Raw genomic sequence first — 21,690 nt, 5'->3', positions numbered from 1 at the left:
GACGGTAATTATCTTACGATCATGATTTTGTTTCGGACCATTAGTACCCGGTGTCTACTATACAATGATGATAGCAGCAATGGCACTTCGTTTCGGCGGGCTGGTTGACATACCATATTGCGCGGGTTACTCTCAAGTGTGGGTTACATTCGCGCATCGAGTTTCGAGTCAAAAAGTTTATCCAAAGTCAGATTTCAAGTGTGGGTGCTTGAACTGTCCACAGCTGGGGTCTTAAAGAACCTGCTCAATCTTTATCTTAAATCGGACATAAGTGCCGTGAAGTTTCGACACTGGGGTCACTGGAATGTGAGAGCATTTTTTTCGTATGCTGATATGTTATACAACTTGTTTAATTACACTCAAAAGAACAGTTTAAAAACATTTGACACGTTTTTGGAATGTCCCCTGTATTGACGGTGACTGTTTGGAAAACTTTTGAATAGTTTTATTGATCCGTAAATTATTTCAAGATGCATAGTTGAAAAATATCCTTTGGTCATCAAAACTCAGTCATTTCGTGTCATTTAATTTGAATTCCTTTAAATTACATTTTTTTCAATTCTTAATCACTAGGCCTAATTTACAGCTCTGTTGTCTACTAGGGCACTACGTGAGCGATTTCAATTGACATCTGCATCTACAGTATTGTACAGCGCCTAGATGTGCTCTATTTTACTTTATCGAACTGGTTGCCTTTTTGCTGCTTTCACTTTTCTACTCTATACGTGGTAGAATGATGAGCACAAGGATGATGGATGGCCGTTGTTCCTTTTTAGTTCTATTGGGGGTCCATTATGAGTAGCAGTTCGCCGATATCCAGGTATCCGGGTCCGTTTGAGCCATGGGGTTCAGAAGAGGGTCAGTGTCAGCCGCTCTCGGTGAAGAGCAACTGACAAAAAATTGCATGTGCCGGGGCTGCGAATCAAACCCATGACCATCCGCATGTTAAGCGAACGTGTGACCACCTACGCCACGGGCCCCGACGAAATTACATTTTGTAAGAGAGATAATTAAAACATTTGTACTGGAAGTCTGAAACCCAACTTTTCTTAAAGAAATTTCCTTAAATATTTTGGGCACAGAGTATCTTCGTGCCTGTCATACGATTTTTTTTTCTGTATTAACGAGATTTTTAGCCCTAGGCTAGTTCATCTCGGGACCCACGCTTTACTTCCCTTCCGAAGGAAGAACCCACATTTTGCGAGTTTGTAGGGAGTGGGATTCGATCCCATGTCCTCGGCGTGATAGTCAAGTGTTCTAACCATCACACCAGGTCCGCTCCACTGCCTGTCATACGATATACACACATGCAAAATGATCATTGGCAGGAGAAGCTCTTAATAATTGTGGAAATGCCCATAGAACTTTAAGATAATATGAAGGTTTTGTCCCAGAGGGACATCACGACAAGAAGAATAAGAACAACGTTGCCAACTAAAAAAAGTTTTCTCGCGAGCATAAAGGTTAGATACATAAAGTAATCAAGATACTTTAAAGTAAATAAAAACAAAAAAATGAAAACAATGGTCTAGCTCAACGTGGCGTAAAAGGTTGATCTGCAGTATAATAAATTTAATGTTTTTTCTCGATAATCACGTATACAATACAATCGCAATTATGTTTTCTTAATCTTCCATGACCTGCAGCAATTTTGCTTCGAGCATTCGAAAACCACCACCGACCGCTAAACCGAAAGCACCGAAGATCAGGCCGAATGATGTGAAGCGAAGCATGTTTCAAGTTCATATTGCGATAAGGTGTGTGCAAGTGATTCGCCAGTGATGCTGAACCAGTGAATTAGTGTTACATCGATCGTAGAAGCATTTTAAGGGGCCGAAGAAAAAAGAAGAATAAAGAAAAGCCAAATGAAAATGTGGTTCGCTCAGATGTCGTTGAATATCTTTCTGATCCTGCTGTTGCTGATGTGCCAAGAGAATAAATTTCACCGCTGGAAGGTGGATGCCCAGCTCAGTGCGTTCAGACCGACCATCTTCGACAACACCGAGTGGCGGTTGTTCTTCCACCTGTACAGGAACATCACAATGATGATGGCCGGTCGTACAGGGCTGAAAACGAGGGGAAACTTTCTGCAGACTCCCGTCCCGGAAAGTGTCCCTTTTCCCTGTGATACTTCGGTGGGAAGAAGCCGCGAGCCACCGTCCAGTGTGCACAAGTTGAGACCAGGTTAGTAGACTCTGTTAATTTATTCAATTTAATTCTTATTCAACCAGACATCTTACCATATCACAAAATTCCCTTTAAAATGTCATTTATATACCAAGGGATTTTATAGACGTGGTCTTGACCTCAGAAGAAACATATTAATGGTTTAGAAACCTGATTGCCCTGAACAAGGTTATGCTCACGATGAGGGCACAACAGGGTTCCGCGTGCGATATAACACAGCGAGAGATTCGAAGTGCAAGATGCACGACACGACTTGTTGGTTCGAAGAAAAAAAATTCAATACATATTCAAGCAGCCGGTTAGCATAATGACTAAAGACATTTGAGTTTCATTCAGCTTTTTTCTGTCTGACATCAGTCACAAATGTGGGTTCTTCCTTCGGAAGGGAAGTAAAACGTGGGTCTTGAGATGAACTAGCCTAGGGTTAAAAATCTCGATACCCAAGTAGCACCTGCAACTAAAATGGAAATGATCACCGTTGCAAACATGTTGCAACTGAGTTTTCATGAAACAAACAAAATTAAAACCTAATAAAATCCCGTTGTTAATGCCAAACTGAGGTGTAACAGTTTTATAACAACTACCAAAATGAAAACAAACGTCATCATTAGTTGAAACTTGCGAAACCAATTTGTAACTGAAGTATAATCTGATTGTTTCAACGAATCTTAGTTACAACCGTTTACGAACCAAATCAACCAAAACATTGATTCTGATTGTTATAAACATGTTGCACCTGGAACTTATTTAGAACATAACGAACAATTTTGACAGGAGAGGTAGAAGTTCCAAAATGTGCAGCAAAATGTTTTTGTGACTATGAAAAATATAAAATGCACTTTAAAAAACCAAAATGTTTCAAAAATAACGAAATCATGTACAAATAAAATGTAACATTTTCTTCATAAATTTATCTACATATTCCAAATTTTATAAAATTTAAGTGGTAAAATAGAAAAAAAATCTGATTAGAAGTATAATATTGACCAAATAAAAAAAAATTCTGCCTCATTTTCTCAGTACTGAACGACTGGTATCTACCACTGGGAAGATTTGAATATATGAGGTTTAAAGAAATCTTACGTAACGTACACAAATATTGGGAGTTTTCCACGAAAATTTTACAATGGGTTTACATTTTTCACAAAAAAACGTGAAATTTTCGTTACGTAATAAATGGACAGCCTCTTGTCGACGTAAATGAGAAGTACACATCCAACTGTCTGCTTTTTTGGTTGTTTATGTCCTGCACCGAAAATTCAAACTACCTTATTTTGGGGCGATTTTACCCTAAAATGAGTATATCAAATTGATTAGTTTCCCAAAATTAGGTTGTTTTTCTTCTCTCCCCCACAGATGTTGTCGTAAATAAACAGGGATGCGTCTATCCAACGGGAGTCCTTGAGGCCAATAAGCCAATTTTGAGTAAATGTAGATTTACCTAAATTTTAATTGAATGAAGGTGGTCTTGGGTTGAATTTACCTACTCTTGAGTATATTTTTAGCTGGAGGTAAAGGCAATTTACCTTGCGTGAGTTTAACCGATTCACTCAAATGTTGACTTATTAAGCCGAACTATGGGATTGCGTCATAAGCATCCAATTTTGGGTAGTTTGGTGGTTCCGTGTACCGCGTGCAGCATTGTTGTATTTTGTCAATACGGATTCCTATAGACATGATTTAGCAAATAGTATCTTTCTAAATTCTGAAATTAATATTCAGCATTTTATGGGTGCATTAAATAAGCTACTGAAATGCACTCCGTCAAAGCAATATGGCGAGTTGATTTTTACCACAAATGCCTAAATTTTCACTCGCAAAATGATAGGTAGACTGAAGCGCGTTGAGAATACGGAGCTAAAATGCGTAACTTACCGATAAATCTGGAACGGCACACAAATTGACGTTCTCAGTCAGCCTTATTTGCGGTATATTTATGCACACAATTTATCAATCAGATGAAAGAAACTGTTGATGCATTATTACTGGCAGTGACGAATGTGGTGACTAGCTGACTAGTTGTCGAATCGGTCACCATTTTTTAAGTCGACTATAAGTTGTATCTCGGTTATAAATCGATTGCGTATTAAAACCGTTCATATCACGAATGGATGTTTTATATTGGCTCCACCTCTTGCGCTTTTTTGGTTGCAATTTAGTCGTTAATAAGACGATTGGTTCAAAAGGCATAACTTTCAATATAGTTGCATACAAATTACAGGAACTTATTAATGTCCAAGTGTGTTGCTTGGGTAATACAGACAAAAAAAAAGATACATGTTAATTTTTGCTTTTCCAAATTTAAATGCACGATTTTTTTACTTATTTTGCTTTAAAGTGTTACACAGTACAATTCTTACATACTTCGTATTTATTTATTAATATGTTCAGATCAAATTAATTGTTTTGTGTTATCGTTATGTGAATATATATTTTTTATATTTTAGAATATCGTGTTCACACTCAGTTGAGCGGCCGTTGCGAGAACTCAGCATTAGCTATGAAGCAGTCGATAGATTTAAGCATTTTATGTTAGTAAGTAAACTTGCATGCAACTTTTGGAGGGTGACTTGTATGGGAAATATCGAACCTAACATAAATCGCTTATAGTTATTTATGTAACGAGTTGCAAAAAGTTGATTTTTTCAGCACGAGCAGTACATTTTTCAAAGTCATGAATGTTCAAAATTTAAATTATCGCTTTCAATCTTATTCAACCTTCAACAATCCACCAGACACGAATGCCACATAAGTGGTAAAGAGTCTTTAATAAATATTAATAATAATAATAATAATAGTAACAATAATAATCAACAATTCAAAAGCAGTAAAAAATATTTCACTGTTTTCTAAATGGTAAATAAGGGTCAGTGATAAGTTTTAGCCAACACCGGTAGTACTGTGTGCGGGGAAACTGCTGTTGGTTCTTTTTATATAAAAATTAATTGTTTTTTCTTAAAACACAGTTTTGTGTGTACCACGTTGGGTACCGTATTGCCCCGCTAATACGACACCGACTGTTGCCATCCTCAGCTTATTCCGGTTGGTCCCCAGGCGGTTTGAGTGTCGGATATCACGCACTTAGACCAAGTCCACTCATGGGCTCAATCAAGCGTTTTAACGTTAAGTAGAGCCCCGAACAAAGAAGCGAACCGCACCGGTCGCTGCTAAGTAGGGCTCGAAAGCGAAAAGTTTACGTACGGTTCGTAGCAGGGCTTAGAATATAGAGACACGCAAAGTACGGTCTCTATCCGTAGGCTCGTGTGCTCTCTCGCGTTTAGCTCTCTGGGTAGCGTAAAGAGGAGACGAAAGAACATGAGTATGGATTTGTTGCCAGGTATATAGTTTCTAGAGAATGATTTTCCTGTTTTGTATAGGTAGGAATTTATTTTAGTTTGCATCAAATATTTGAAATTTTCAACCAATCAATATCATAGATCGTTACACGAATAACACAACAAATTGTCTGACATAGAATTGTGATAGAGTGACAATACAAACGCAGAAAAATAATAGGTTTAAATTGACAAGCTTTGCTTAAGTATGTTATGAATAAAAATTTCGCTTCTTCGCCAATTTTAGGATCATGCATATCAAAAATGTATTGATTTTCTCTTAAAAATAGTTACGATTGCTCATAATCACACCTTTATTTTTGATTCGGCCGATCGTTTCGAAACTAATATTTGAAGAAATGTATAGTGATTCAATGAATTTTGCTGTTTTAACACGTACATGTTTTAGCCGGGTTTTCTACGCAGCAAGTAAAGCTTAGTTTCGCACATTTGGAAAAATGTCCAAATATATAACTCGCGAAGTTCGTTCCGACAAGTTTCAAAATTATCGTCATCCGACGCAGATTCCGGTGAGAAGATGTGCGTATTTTCTAACCCGAAAAGGAACTATTTGACGGTAATAAGTGACCACAAGGTTTCCTTTCTTTACTTTCTGGGCTGAGATCCTCCGCTTTGAAAGAGCTGTGCCTCGCGTTTCGTTTTGTCGTGTATATTTCAAAAAGGCAAAAGAGTTTTGGTTTGATTGCTGTTTTTGAAAATGGTGGTCGTCAGTAAGTGGTTTATTAAATATAAATTTAAAAATATAAATTAAATAAACGAGACATTAGGAAGAAAGTGTGCGAAATGGGTAACTTCACCGTCCACGCATCCTTCCTCCCCTGTAAATTCGAGAAGTACCTTGCCGAAATAAAATATTCTGTACTCCAAGTATTTCAAAGAATCATCTTTGCGCGTAAATACAACGCAGTAGACCAGGCCGCTTTGATGCATGTGTCATATCTCTGATATGCTGCAAGCATCAGTATTGACAAGAAAAGTAACACGATTGCTTTCCAGGATGATTCCGCGTATGTATGAGATTAGATAAGAGTAGTTACGATTTTTCAAAGATGCATTGACTGTACCTAACTCAACTCAGATATCATAGAAACACTACAGTTATTTCTTTTTGTAAAAACTAAATCATACCGATAAAAATCTTTAAAAAATGTAGTCGAGCTGCCAAGTTTCACCAATTAAAATAGGCGGTGTGCAGGACTGTCATATTGTAGGTTCCTCGTTATAGAAAAAGCAAAGCGTTGGATGTTAAAATACAACAATTGTTGTATGAAGTGCCAAAAAGGAGAGTGGGCTCATTATGTACTTTGACAAATACGCAGTCTACTTCAAGCGCATAGAATCTGCTTCCAACAAAATATTCATATACCAGCATCCAAAAGATCGCAATATATATTAAGATTTGCGAGTGATGCTTTGTAACTAAAAGGTTATGACTGAGTATAGAATTAGCTGATGTTAAAATACACGTTAATGAAAAAAAGGTTGCGCAAACTTATCGCAGACTGTTAGAAGACAGCTTCTACTATGACCAGGATTCAAGAATCTTGACCTACGCGAAGTTGTAAAGGAGACAACTACGTTATAAATGTGTTGGAAATGCAAGGGATGTAATTATTCAATAAACCTAATTATTAAAAAAGATGCTCATAACCTCAAATTCAGATAAATTTCTTGCGAGAAAGGCAACATGAATATTGAAGAGATGGATATTATTTTAGATAAAAATTCAACCTACAAGTCATACAGTAAGCAACAAACATATAATTAAAAAAAAGATTGCTTGAATTCCGGGATTAAATACAATTATAAATTATTGAGAAAATGATATCTTTAAACGCACCAAAACTGGTACAAATCTCCATAGGAATTATTTATTTGAGTTCAATTTTTTACTAACAGTTTTCAGTCTTATCCAAAACCCCTTCTTTCAAAATATGAGCACAGATTATTATACTGAATAAGATTTTTAATAACACCATAGAAATACACAAAATATTGCGATGATTTATAGAAGTGCAAAAAACCGATGGTACGGAGAGAATAGAGACCACCGGTGTGCAAAGGCGACCGATCATTATTTTACTCACATGGAAACGAACGACCGGTGCGAAAATGGGTTGATAACGAAATTAAAAATCGTTAACGACGTGCTGTTGCGTGTGTAGTATTAAGCCCACGGGTGGCCTTGGTCTTAGAAATTTCGGAATTAGCGGCTGCAAGAGGAGCTGCTGCGTGTGCTAGTATAAGCGCAATATCAAACCGTTTTGCATTTACAGTGTACATCGCTGTGACATTTTAATACTTTTCAATTCGACAAATGCCGAATAAGCGGGGTACAAATTAAACAGTGTCGTATTAAAAGGAGTCGAACCAGCAGGGTAAGACGGTAATTTGTTTACCGTTGCACACTACCCGTTTGTTGTGCGCACTTGTATATATTTAGGAGATTTTGTTTATATAGGATTTAGATGACATTGATAGCTTGTAGAATTGTTTTATAATCATTACTGAGGACCCCTAACTTACCGTTTAGCTGAAAAGATGCCTAAAAATGACGATATATTAGTAGTCTATTTATGATCCAAATTTAGGCTGGGCTACTCTACATGAAGTTCTACTAATTCTAGTGAAATGTAGTAATGCGGGGCAAAAGTTCGCACCTAACAGACTTTACAAATTAACTTTTACACGAAAAGATAATAATATCGTTTTTCTTCTTTTTTTTAGTTTCTTTGTTTTTGTGGATTTTAACTTAATCACAGAGAACAGACATTCAGGCTAGAACAAATTTCATTCGGAAAGTTGTGTAAGGATTTGAATCTTTACTTGAGTAAGGTTGCAAACCAATACACGATGACAACACTAACGCCACCAAACACCATATTGCCACAGTCAGTGGTGAATTGAAACATTTCAAGTGGTGAATTAAATTAGTATGGGAAATTAACTGATTGCAGCGCCACGCTATTGCCACTTGTGTTGCCGATTTCAAATGGCCGTTAAATTCCTTACACAGTTTCGGAACTGGACTTGGATGTCTGTTCTCTGTAACTTAATGTTAATTCTTCACACAGGCGTTTTTCTTCGTTAAACGGGTCCCTATCATGTTGCCTTCAAAACGTAGTACTAATTTTTTTCGTGTTCCTTTTGTAGTTTGTAATCGAATTTTATCCCCGTCAGTATGGTGATGAATTATAACTGTGATTTTACAAACTAGGCTATAAAAGACCTCGTTAAAGTAGATGAACATAATACCTTTAGAAACATACGAAATGACACGACGTGGATGACGAAGAAAATGTTTTAAAATGTTTTTTAGCCATTTTTCATTTCTTGATTTAAATGGATGAACATAATGTTTGCATTACAATCGATCTTCTTAGAAAAACGAAGATCAAACCCTCTGCCGGAACGATTTCAGGGTGCATACTACACATATTATAGGCTCAGTGTACCAGTTATGGCTATAGTACCTCAAATTCGCCATAGTTGATTTTCAACCTTTAACGATGCAAATCATCAAGATAAAATATGTGAACAATAGATTACGTTCATAAAAGATGATTGCACTCATTTAAATTTCACATTTTGCTCAAATAATGATAAAAATAAATCATTTTCCTTAAAATTTCGGCTTCCTTGCACCCTATTTCGCCATAGTGTACCAGTTATGGCAAATCCCATAAGGAATGCATGTAAATAGTGCGAAGTGGAACCGAAATTAAAAAGTATGTCCATAACTGGTACAGGGTTCCTATCATTGGCACACGCCGTAATAAATAGTAAAAGTGGGTTTGGCTCAGATTTTATATTTTTCCTGTAAAGTATGAAAACAAATCTATCATTTGACATATCGACGACATTCGTCGGTCTTCTTCTTATTTTTGTGGAAGTAGTTTTTCTTAGGTAGTGCGATAACTGGTACAGGCACCCTACATAAATAGTAGTTTCTATACGAAATCATATCTGCATCAAAGATTCTGTAATTATATTGATGTACCAGATTCAGAAATCTAGTGCGAACTTTTGCCCCACTGTCGAGGTTTTAACAATGTCCCTTTCTGCAAGAAGCACTAGTAGTTTATTGTTTACTCGAGTGCACCTCTCGAACAACTATGAAATAACGACTCTCTGACATCAATAGGTTATGAGATTTTTCTCTTCGTGTTACTACAAATTCTTATTCCAAAAGGTTCAAAAATTCTATCAAAACACCTAGAAACACATTTTTTTGCATAACTCTGCCACACCATAACAAAATCGTTCCCAATTTCATTGACCTGATAATGTGTCGAACCCATACAGATTTGTTTGGGTTCTTAACTCATGCTCAGAAAAAGACCCACTGCGAACTTTTGCCCCGCATTATTTTTTTTTATCTGTATTAACGAGATATTTAGCCCTTGGCTAGTTCATCTCGGGACCCACGCTTTACTTCCTTTCCGAAGGAAGAACTCACATTTTGCGAGTTTGTCGGGAGTGGGATTCGATCCCAGGTCCTCGGCGTGATAGTCAAGTGTTCTAACCATCACACAAGGTCCGCTCCAGAAAAAAGTTGCCTATCCCAAACATTGGCCGTCATGATATCAAATTTTCATTTGTTGTATTTAACTCTCTCATTTCTTTAGTGTTGTTCATCTAAAATATAACACATTCGCTAGAAATAATTGCTACGGTTTCTGCATTTTGTGTCGGTAGTAGAAAAGCTAAGAAATGAGAGCAAATATTGAATTATTTAGAATTCTGTCCATCTGGCAAACGGTTTTTTGGCAAATGGTTCATTCTGGGAAATGGCTTTGCTTTCTAGGGATGTTCGAGGGGGTCGCAAGTTTGGAGCTGGAGTTTAATGGGGTCCTAGAAGCACTTCAGAGGTGTTCCATGGGGTTTCAGGGGCGTTTCAGGGAGCCAGGGAAGTGCCTCAGGGTGTTTCATAGGCTTTCCAGGATGTTTTATGAGCATTCCAGGGGTGTTTCAGAGAGCTACAGGAGCGCTCTAGGGTTTTCAGGGGTGATAGATGGGGCTCCAGGGGGTCTCAGAGGCGTTCCAGTGAATTTCAAATTCAAAGGAGTTTCGAGATTACTCTATAATTATTCGATAGCAATTTTTAAATTGTTGTATCCCCAGATTCATTGAACCGAATGGAATGATTTCATTTAACAATTGTGACACATATAACGATCATTAGAGAACCATTGACTTAATTTGGCATCGTGGTCGTGTGGCTAGTGTCGCCAAGCATTTTATCGCATCGTTCTGATAAACGCGGGTTCGCTTCCCGCTGCATTTGTCAGGAAAAGTTTCCAGCTGTGCCACTGGGCGGTGCAGATAGTCCGTTGTCTATTGTTGTGTTTACTTCAATGAGCGAAATGCTCAGTGAATGTATTGAAACGTGTTCATATTAAAAAAAAACTTAAAATTGTTCAAAAAGAAAATAGGCTATAGCAATGGGATTATTTTCTAATACAAACAATATTAAGCCAACATTTTATTATCGTGCTAAACTTCAGAATTATAATTTGAGTTTACTTATACTATCTCCTTTTAACTTAAGTACCTATAAATATATTTCGAGCAGCAGTAACAAAATAATCACTAATAAATTGATGAAAGTTTGAAATACATGTAAAATGTTTTTTTTTTTATAATCGAAAATTAATCTTTATAACATATTTTCTTATCATCAATTTTAACCCTCTACTTCCCATGGTTGCTCAAGAGCACCATCGATTTTTGATGAACACGAGACAAACATAATTAGAAGAACATGGTGCAATAGTTTTTGAAATATGATTGTAATCATATGTTTTTGAGATACATATATTCATCTGTTAGTTTTTGTTCTAGAGCTTCAAAATCTAGCCAAATTCGATATATTTTTTTTTTCATTTTAATTCAAACGGTTCTTGAATATTTAATAGGGGAACTTACGTATGTTCGGCAGTTTCGTTCTCTTCCTCATGGAGGTTTTTTTCCAAAACCTGTTAAACTCAGAGTTGGCCTCAAATCCTTCCCAACCAAGATGAGTTGCCCAAATTTCAGGCTAGTTTGCCTACAAAAAAAAAACCCATGGTGAAGAGAACAAACCTGCTGATAATACTTTTTGTCACCCTATACCGAAAACTAAGCCACGGTGTGTCTAAAACCGTTACTAACAACATAAAATACCCTTCTAAGCGGTACCCACCATTCGAATGATATAGTATCCAGCTATCATCCCTGAAATTTTTCATCTATCGAATCAAAAGTTATCGTGAATTGAATTTATAATCCAAATCCATAGGTTTTTACAGTATTTATGCCAAATAAACTGTTACCATTTGCTACAAAAAATTAAAATCAGTTCAAATGCTCGCTATTGTGGTCAATCACAGCATTCAAAAGGGAGTGGGATTCGATCCCAGATCCTCGGCGTGATAGTCTTGTGTTCCAACCACCACACCAGGGCCTGCAAACATCGATCTAGGGATTCCTTCAGGGATTCATTCATGTATCCCTCCAATAATCGCTTCAGAAATTAATCCAGGAAATTTCTCCAAGGATCCATCCAGAGATTCCTCTAGGGATTCCTCCAAGAATACCTCCATGGATTCTTTCAAAGACATCTTCAGGGACTCCTCCAGGGATTCTTCTAGGGGGATACCTCTAGGAATTCCTCCACGGAGTTCTCCAGAGATTTCTTAAGGGATTCCTTAAGGGATTCCTGCAGGGATTTGGCTAGAGATTCTGCCAGAAAATCCTGCTAGGATTTCTCCTAAAAATTCTACAAGAGCATCTCCAAGAAATTTTGCAGGTATGAATTCCTTTAGTAGTTCCTGGAGGAATCTCTTGAGTAAACGCTGGAGGAATTACTAGTGAAATCTTAGGAAGAAATTCTTGAAAAGTCTCTGGATAAATTTCAGAATCAGATAAAATTCTTGTGGACTACCAGGAATAATCTTCACAGAAATTCCTGGAGGCATCGCTGGATGAAATCGTTTAGGGATGCCAGAGCAACTACTGAAAAACCCTGGAAAAATTCAGGAGAAATCCCTGCTAAAATTCCTGGAGGAATGCTTGGCGGAATTTTCCAGGAGAAAAAGCGACGCCTGGGAGGAGTGGAGTGCTGTTCCGTTCACAAGAAACATGCTCAACGCATCCATAAAGCTTCGTGCCCCAGGTGAAATCTTGCCAACATCTTGACGGACGGACGTGAGATGATTGAAAGGTAAAGGGTGATACGGTCAAAATTTGGTCACACATTTTTTTTCATAACTTCAGACTGCGTACACCAAAACAGCTGATTTTTGGACCAGCAATGCTACATTATATGTAGCTTATACCATAAAATTTTCATCAAAATCGGTTGAGTATTGGTTGATATATAGACAAAACCATCGACCTACCTTTTTAAAATTTTGTACAAAGGCGCTCCATAGTAAATTTTCGGAAATTTAAAGTCAATAAAGCACAATTTTGATTATAGAACTACCAATACTGCTCCGATTTTTATCAAAATTTTACTGTATAGTACTATTATGAAAATACGTTCTTAGTAAAATTTTGAGCCATTTTGTATGAATACTTTCAAAGTTGTGGCAGTTTGAATATGAAAAAAACTGACCAGGTGGCATTTAACCAAATATAACTTTGTAACGGCTGGATAAAATTAAATGAAATTTTTACACAACATTTTGATATGCATACTTCACATACAGAAAAATTTTCATTGAAATCGGTTAAGTATCTCTGGCTCTATAAATAAAACAGTAAAAATGTGTGAATCCTCCTTGCACAACATTTAAAAATTGCGGATCTCAGGTTTCAACAATATCTCCGCAAATACTCGACCGATTTTGATGAAAATTTTATGGTACCAGCTACATATAATGTACCATTACTGATCCAAAAATCAGCTGTTTTGGTGAACGCAATCTAAAGTTATGAAAAAAATTGTGTGACCAAAATTTGACTTGACTTGACAAAATTTGCCAAAATTTGACCACCTAAACAAATATAACTTTGTAACGGCTGGATCAAATTGAATGAAATTTTTACACAACATTTTGATATGTATACTTTACAAACAGAAAAATTTTCATTTAAATTGGTTCAGTATTTCTGGCTCTATAAAAAAAGAATAAAAATGTGTTCTTATTTTTTAATCCTCTTTGTACAAAATTTTAAAATTGCAGTTTTCAGGATTCACAATATCTCCGCAAATACTGAACAGATTTTGATGAAAATTTTATGGTATAAGCTACATATAATGTACCAATACTGGTCCAAAAATCAGCTGTTTTTGTGTACGCAGTCTCAAGTTATGAAACAAATTGTTTGACCAAATTTTGACCGTATCACCTTTTAGAAGCAGCACTACGACGAACAACTAAATGGTATGCGGAGCGCAGACATGAAAGACTGAGACAGTGGAAGAAATGACAAAGTCAGTACAGCAGGGAGCAACAACTAGCCAACTTCCACACTGAAGGAAGTTAAGGATGCTATCCAGCAGCTTAAGAACAATAGTGGAACAAAGCCCAAAATGCCAAGATGGGGTAAAATGGCCCAACTCATAAAATCATTCCTGAATGTGATTTGATCCTTACTATAGGCGAATGGTGTCAGATATGTTGTCATCAAACATTCTTCTAGAAGTTCGGCCGCCAAACCCACGGAAAATGTTTTGATTACCCAATGAAAACTGGCGACTTCCGGTTTTTCGTGCTTGCAATTATGTTTTTTTTTGTGATTTTATTACCTGCCATGTGTTTCCAAGAAGATTGAGACACAATTGGGTTCTTAAATTAAGAAAAATGTATCGATTTTTTTATTTTATACGAAAGAGCACCTTTTTCTGAGCCACTATGATTTTTTTTTCAGATTTTTAGAACTTTATTTTGGTACCTAAAATCAATTTCAAAGAGATTTCTTGAAATCACCTTTTGACAGCTGGGTAACTGTTTGACAGCTCCACCCAGTACAAAATGCGACGAGGGGTGATTCGACGAATCGCTCCCATACAAACTTCAAATTGATTTTTAAATAGGTTCCCGGGCACCAAAATTCATGAAAATTTGGATTTCGGCTCATCGAAAGCAGATTCAGAATATGGAATTATCTCAACACCGCTAAAGAAGCCAATTGGAGGTGCATGGTTATTGATGTCTACGCTATCCATGCTAGGGGTCATTCAATTATGACGACCATCGTTCCGCGGGTGATGGGTTTCACTCCATATATTTAGTATACGATAGAAGTGGACAGTGGGGGAAAAGGAGTCGGAAATGCCCGAAAAATAGTGAACGTAATTTTTGAATGTTTTAATGAAGTGGCATCTTACTCCATGGCAGACAGCCTTTTTGCACCACTTCCGTTTTACGAACTAGTTTTTAAAATCGCTAAAAATCGAAGGAAATGCACTAGTTTAGTAAATATTTTTGCTGAATTATCAAGCAAATATTGTTTAGTAACTGTTACCACTTTGAAAGTCTAAGAAATGAGGCTATTTGTCATTGAAAACAATGAAAGTTTGAAAAATGTCATCTTACCCCACTTGCCCCTAAGTCTGCTGGTAAGGATGGTATCGGAGCGGAACTCATCAAGATGGCCACCTCCCTGCACCGGCTAATAGTCTGGATCTGGGAGACCGAACAGCAACCGGAGGAGTGGAAGAAAGGGGCCATATGCCCGATCTACAAGAAGGGTGACAAGTTGGAGTGTGAGAACTTCCATGCGATAACAATTCTGAATGCCACCTACAAAGTGCTATCTCAGATCATCTTCCGTCGTCTTCCTCCTAAAGTCAATGAGTTTGTGGGAAGTAATCAAGCCGGCTTCGTCGATGGCCACTCGACAACGGACTAGATTTTCACCGAGCGGCATATCCTCCAAAAATCCGCGAATACCAGGTCCCAACACACCACCTGTTCATCGAATTCAAGGCAGCGTACGACAGTATCGACCGCACAGAGCTATGGGTAATCATGGACGAGAGCGACTTCTCCGGGAAGCTCACTAGACTGACGAAAGCTACGATGGACGGTGTATAAAAACTGAGTAAGGGTTTCGGATGATACGTCTAGTTTGTTCGAATCTCGCTGGGACGGCGATAATGTGATGAACTTTCATGTCTGTTGTTCAATATCGCCATGCGGCGAGCCGGGCTCAACAACCGGAGTTCGATTTTCACGAAATCCGGTCAATTTGTGTGTTTCACGGATGGCATGGACATTATTGCAAGAATAGTTGGAACGGTGGCAGAGCTGCACTGCAGCCTGAAACGAAAAACAACAGAGTCCAGACTGATGAAGAAAGCGTCAAAAAAGAAGTACTGTAGTAAAGAAGTAAAGAATCTGGAAGATCTCTTGGCGAAGTTCATGAAAAAACATCCGATGAAATCCTTGGGGTAATCAATTACGGTAAACCTACGAAAAGTCCTAGTGTAATCAAGTAAATGCAGATAAAGCATAGCTATTAGTTGCACTAGCGATATATCATGAAAAGTTTTGGAAAAAAAAATGAAAATAAAATCGATTGTTATGCCTAATCGTTTAATTATAGCCTATTAATCAAAGCCGGTAATCGACAAGACTTTGGCATATTCAATCAGTGATCAATCGATTATTTGAAGTTTTGCGATATCACTATTAGACAGATGAGTCAAAAGATTACCAAATCTCGGAAATGTAATTCTTTTAGGTTATCAAGATAGAAATTAAATCATCACTGCAGTATTTATTTATGATTCATAATGCATCAAGGTTTTTTTCGTTCACAACATGTTTCTTACTCTTTCCAGGTGATGTCAACGTGATTGCCGCCATCGGAGATTCGGTGATCACGGCAAGTGGGGCATCCGCAACTAGTTTCTTAGAGCTATACACGGAAAACCGAGGCCTCTCCTGGTGCATCGGTGGTCAGTGGAATTGGCGCAATGCCACAACGCTTCCTAACATTTTAAAAGTTTATAATCCTAAGGTAAATGAAAAAAATGCACGAATCTTTAATTCCATTAATTTACATCCACCTCCAGTTAGTAGGTTATTCGTACCGCGACTCGTACAGTTTCCACTGGGACTCGCAGTTCAACAATGCAGAAATCGGTGCCATCTCGAAAGAGCTTCCCCACATGGCGCGCCAGATGGTGACGCGCATCAAGTCCGACCGGCGAGTGAACTTCAAAAAAGATTGGAAAATCCTCACCTTGACCATCGGAGGAAACGACATCTGCGCGTACGTGTGCACGATGAAGAATCCGGAGTCGCTGCCGCTGAAGCATCGCCGGAATCTGCTGACGACGCTGCGCTACCTGAGGGACAACTTGCCGCGGACGTTCGTCAATATCGTTTCCATGCCGGACGTGGAAAAGGTTGCGTCGGTCGCCGGCAAACCTGCCATCTGTTGGATTCTGCACCACGGCGAGTGTCCCTGCTGGGTAGGGCCCATTCACAACTCAACGGATTCTTCTAGATCAAGGTATAGGAGAGGAAAGGGGGTAATGAGCGAATTATAATTGATTGGTTGTTTCTCAGATGGGCTCGCATACAGAAACAGTACAAAAAGGTTGAGGAAGAAGTGCCTCAAATGGACGAGTTTCGTGGACTCGATGAATTTGCCGTGGTTCACCAGCCGTGGACAAAGAGGCTTTCCGTAAGACGATTGCGCCATTGATTGTATCGGGTTTTCGATTAAATTTACTGAATGGAGGATCATTTGTTTCGTTCCAGCTAAACGATGATAAAGGAGTGGATTTTACGCTGCTCTCCTACGATTGCTTCCATATGAGCCAGAAAGGCCATGCGTAAGTATTTTCTTTTTCACTGAATAGAAGCTTGATTATCGAACGCTTTGGAAAAAATACATTGTCGTTCAAAAAGTAGCAAACATGGTTTTGATGTTCCAAAATAACACTAGTATTCAAAATTATACAAACAAATATTAAAATATTGGTTGAACAACTTGTTTTTAAAATCATCGTTTATTCCAATTCACATATAACGTTCATTATTTTATGAATGCTCTGTGTAGGAGAGACTGGGGAGATTTGATTGCTGTGGAGATTTCTCTCTTCTGAAATAATTCTCCAGAATTTCCTCAGGCAATACCTTTAGAAAGTCCTCTAGGAAAAATGCTCGAGGGCTCCCTCCAGAAATTCTTCCAGGAATTTATCCAGAAATTTCTCCGGGAAATTCTGAAGAAATTATTCCGAGCATTTCTTCAGAAATTTCTCTGGGAATACCTCCAGAAAATTCTAAAATTTCCACCAGAAATACCGCTGGGAAATCCTCCAGAAAATTCTTAGAAAATTACTCCAGGGAGATCTTCAGAAAATCCACTGGAATTTTAACTAGAAATTCCGTGGGGAATTCATTCGGAAATTCATTTCATGAAATCTCTCCAAAAATTCCTCCGGGAAAGCCTCCAGAAATTTCTCTGGAAATTTGTCTAGAGATTCATTTGCGAATTTATCTCTTGGAAATTCATCAAGAAATTACTCCGAGTAATTCTCCAGAAGTTCCGACAGGAATCCCTCAAAAAAACCCTCTGCGAGGTCCCCCAGTACCTCCAATAGAAACTTACTCTAGATTTTTTTTTCCGGGAATTTCTCCAGAACTCCGCCGAGAATTTTTCCAGAAATTACTCCAGGAACTTCTTCAGAAGTTCTTCTAGGAATTCCTTCAGAAATTCTTCCGCATATTGCAATAGGAATTTCTCAATAAACTCCTTCGAGAACTTCTCAAAAAAGATACTCCGGAAATTCATCCGGAAACTCATCCAGTATTTTCTCCGGTAACTCCCCCAGAAATTCCTCAGTGAATTCTTTTAGAAATTTTCCCTGAAATTCTTCCAGAAACTACTACAGGAATCGCTCCAGGAATTCCTTCAAAATTTATTCAGGGATTTTTTTTTCGAAAATTCATTAAAATATCCCTTGAAAATTCCTCTGGATATTTTTCCGTGAATTCCTCTAGAAATTCCTCCAAGAATTACTACAGAAATTGCTCCAAGAATTACACCAGAAAAATCTCCACCAATTCCTACGGGAATTTCTCTAGAAATTTTCCCATTTTACTCTTCTAAAAATTACTAGGAATTGCTGCAGAAGTTCCTCCAGAAAGCTCTCCAGAAATTCCTTTGGGGATTCCTCCAGAAACTCTTCCAAAATTTCTCCGTAAATTCCTTTAGAAATTTGTTCGCGCATTCCTCCAGAAACTTCTTTGAGAAATTCCAGAAATTCGTCCGGAATTTCCCAAAACAACCTCTAAAAATTCCTCTGGGAGTTTCTCTAGAAATTCCTTTTGGAATTCACTCAGAATTTCTCCGGGAACACCTCCAAAAATTCTCCCGCGAATTCCTCAAGAAATTCATTAAGGAATTCATCCAAAATTTTTTCTGCCACTTATTCACACATCCCTTTAGAAATTCCTCTGGGAATTCATATGGAAATTCCTCCAGAAATTTCCTCAGAAATTTCATCTGGAATTTGTCCAAAAATTCCTACGGAAATTCTTTCGAGTATTCATCCATATATTACTCCGAGAACTCCCCAATATGTTCCCAAAGAAACTTCATCAGAGAAACCTCAAGGAACTCCCTCAGGGAATCATCAATAATTTCCCTCAGGGATGACGCACACCAATTCCACACAGAATCCTCAAGAAATTACTTTAGGAATCTCTCAAGAAACTTCCCAAGAAAATGCTCAAGGAATATACACAGAGATTGCTCAAAAAATAGCTCAGGGATTCCTCAAGGAGTTTCCTCCGAGAATTCACTAAGGAATTCTCTATGGAATTACTTATGAAATTTCAGTAAGGATCCTCAAGAAATCTGCTCGAGGATTCCTTAAGAAATAACCTCAGAGCATTCTCAAAGAATTTCCTCAGGGATTAATTAAGAAATTTTGACACGGATTGCTTGAAAAAAAAAAATCCCAAGGATTACTCAAGAAATTTCTTCAGGGCTTCCTCAAGAAATCACTCATAGCATTTACAAGGATTTCCTTCATGGACTTCTCAAGAAATTTACGCAGTGGTTAATTCATGAATTTAAACGGTGATTTTTGAGAGAAATTAACCCAGAGAATTCCTAGGAATATCTCAAAAAAAAAACCCCTTAAGTATAGCTCCTGAAGGAGACTTTGAGGAATTCCTGGAGGAATCCCTAACGGAATTCCTGGAGGAATTCTCAATTCTTGATAGAATCGTTCAAAGAATTTCTGGAGGAATCCTCAAAAGAATTCTAGGAAGAGTTCTGAAACGAATTTCTGGAGGTACCTCCAAAGGAATCGCAAATCCATATTTTTTCTCCTGAAATTCTCGAAGGATTCCCTGGAAGTATCTCCGAAGAAATTCCTGGAGGAATCCTCAAAACATTTTCTGGAAGTATCCCCAAAGCCATTCCTGGAGGAATCCGCAAAAGAACTTCCTGGAGGAATTCCCTAAGGAATCTCCCCATGAATTTCTGAAGGAATCCCCGAATGAATTCCCGGGGGAATCGCCGAAGTAATTCCCGGGGAAATCCCCCGAAGGAGTTCTTGGAAGAAGTTCCCGAAGGAGTTCTTGGAATTTCCGGGGGAATCTGCGAAGGAATTTCTGGAGGAATCCCTGAAAGAATTCCTGGTGGAATCCTCAAAATTTGTCAATGGTATTGCTGCGAAGAATCTTCGAAGAAATTCGCAGATAAAAGAAATTCCTGGAGGCATCACAGAAGCAATTCCCGGAAGAAATGCTTAAAGAATCTGCGAAGGAATTCCGAAGAATCCCCAAAAAAATGTTGGAGAAATCCACGACGAAATTTCTGGAAGAATCTTTGACGAAATTTCTGGAGGAATCTTCGACGAAATTCTCAAAGTTGTTCTTAACGAAATCCACGAGAGAATTGCTGGAATTCCAGAAGGAATTTCTCAAAAAATCCCCGAAGAAATTTCTGCTGGAATCTTCGAAGTTATTAATAACATCATCCAATCAACTAGCAGGCGGTTCTTCCTCTTCTCATATCTTCAATATAATGCGGCGCAGGAGTTTATTCTGCTGTTTGCTACAATTTGTATCGATTTTATACTAATCTATTTAGACTAATAAATGCAACAAGATTAAGTGTTGCATTTGAAACTTAATAACCATTGATATGAAACCACTCTTCTCTCTTTCCAGTCGGGCAGCCGCCGCGCTGTGGAACAACATGCTCGAGCCACCCGGCAAGAAACGGTTGAACTGGGATCCGCCTTACGTCAACTTCCGATGCCCTTCACAGCAAAACCCATATTTCTACACCTACGACAACAGCTAACAACAGCAACGAACCAAATTGCGTTATACATAGTGCAAACAGCTAGTGGAAAGAAAGAAAAATGTTATCCATTCATCGTTCGTCCATTGGCAAAGTGATAATTATGCAATGGCAGAGGATCGATAAATAACGCTCCGAATAATAATAACAATAATAATAATGATGATGATACCGGCACGGCGGTGTGGTATGCCAGACATCAGCACGCGTGCGACAGTTATTTCAACCGAACAGCCCTCGGCCCTCGGCCATCGCGATGTCCCTCCCCAATAATGCGACGACGACGACGAGGAGATTGATGGAAATGCTCCTACTTGACATTCGCAATGCATATCATTTAAAATTTCACTTTCTTTACGTAATGTCAATTCATATCTCCCCTTGAAGCACCTGCACAGGTAATGCACGCACATCGTCCCTCAAGCTATTCATTTGCGTGGGGAGATTGGGGTTAGCATTTTGTATGAACTACTTGGTTCACACTTTGAGCTATTAAGTACAAGTCAAACCAAAACACTTCTCTTCTGCAAAATAAAAGTAAAGGGAGACATTTGTTAGAACGATAAAACTTCAATGCTTGTGCTCATCAAACGGGCAATGCAATTGCTGTTTAGTTTTATTGAAGTTTTATTAGCGTAACGGCCAAAACTCATACATATAGTCGTGGCGGTAAACTCTATGGTATTCAGTACGAACATGTTGAGAGTGACGGGTTCGATTCCCGATCGGTCTAGGAACTTTTCGTGATGGAAATTTCTTTACATTCGTTGGGTACAGAGTATCTTCTTGTTTACCATACGATATACAAATTCAAAATGGTCGTTGGCAGAAAAAGTTCTGAAATAATATCCCTCATAGAACACTGATCAGAGAAACA

At 38.1% G+C, this 21,690-nt stretch overlaps 1 protein-coding gene across 2 annotated transcripts in view; it reads left to right on the top strand.

Annotated features, from left to right (window-relative positions):
• The window catches only part of LOC109412618 (phospholipase B1, membrane-associated-like), a 48,239-nt gene extending 27,229 nt beyond the window's left edge, over positions 1 to 21,010 (top strand). For both annotated transcript variants that reach the window (XM_029868569.2, XM_029868568.2), the window contains exons 2-7: positions 1,647 to 2,184; positions 16,321 to 16,499; positions 16,555 to 16,997; positions 17,054 to 17,171; positions 17,249 to 17,322; positions 20,678 to 21,010. In XM_029868569.2, the coding sequence (XP_029724429.1) occupies positions 1,866 to 2,184; positions 16,321 to 16,499; positions 16,555 to 16,997; positions 17,054 to 17,171; positions 17,249 to 17,322; positions 20,678 to 20,813 (1,269 nt within the window). In that variant the 5' untranslated portion in view covers positions 1,647 to 1,865 and the 3' untranslated portion in view covers positions 20,814 to 21,010. The remainder of the gene's footprint in view (positions 1 to 1,646; positions 2,185 to 16,320; positions 16,500 to 16,554; positions 16,998 to 17,053; positions 17,172 to 17,248; positions 17,323 to 20,677) is intronic.
• The last annotated feature ends 680 nt before the right edge of the window (positions 21,011 to 21,690 follow it).

Source organism: Aedes albopictus, chromosome 3 (genome assembly GCF_035046485.1).
Source record: "Aedes albopictus strain Foshan chromosome 3, AalbF5, whole genome shotgun sequence".
NCBI lineage: Eukaryota > Metazoa > Arthropoda > Insecta > Diptera > Culicidae > Aedes > Aedes albopictus.
The sequence above is the reverse complement of the archived record's forward strand: the minus strand, read 5'-3'. Positions and strand labels throughout refer to the sequence as shown.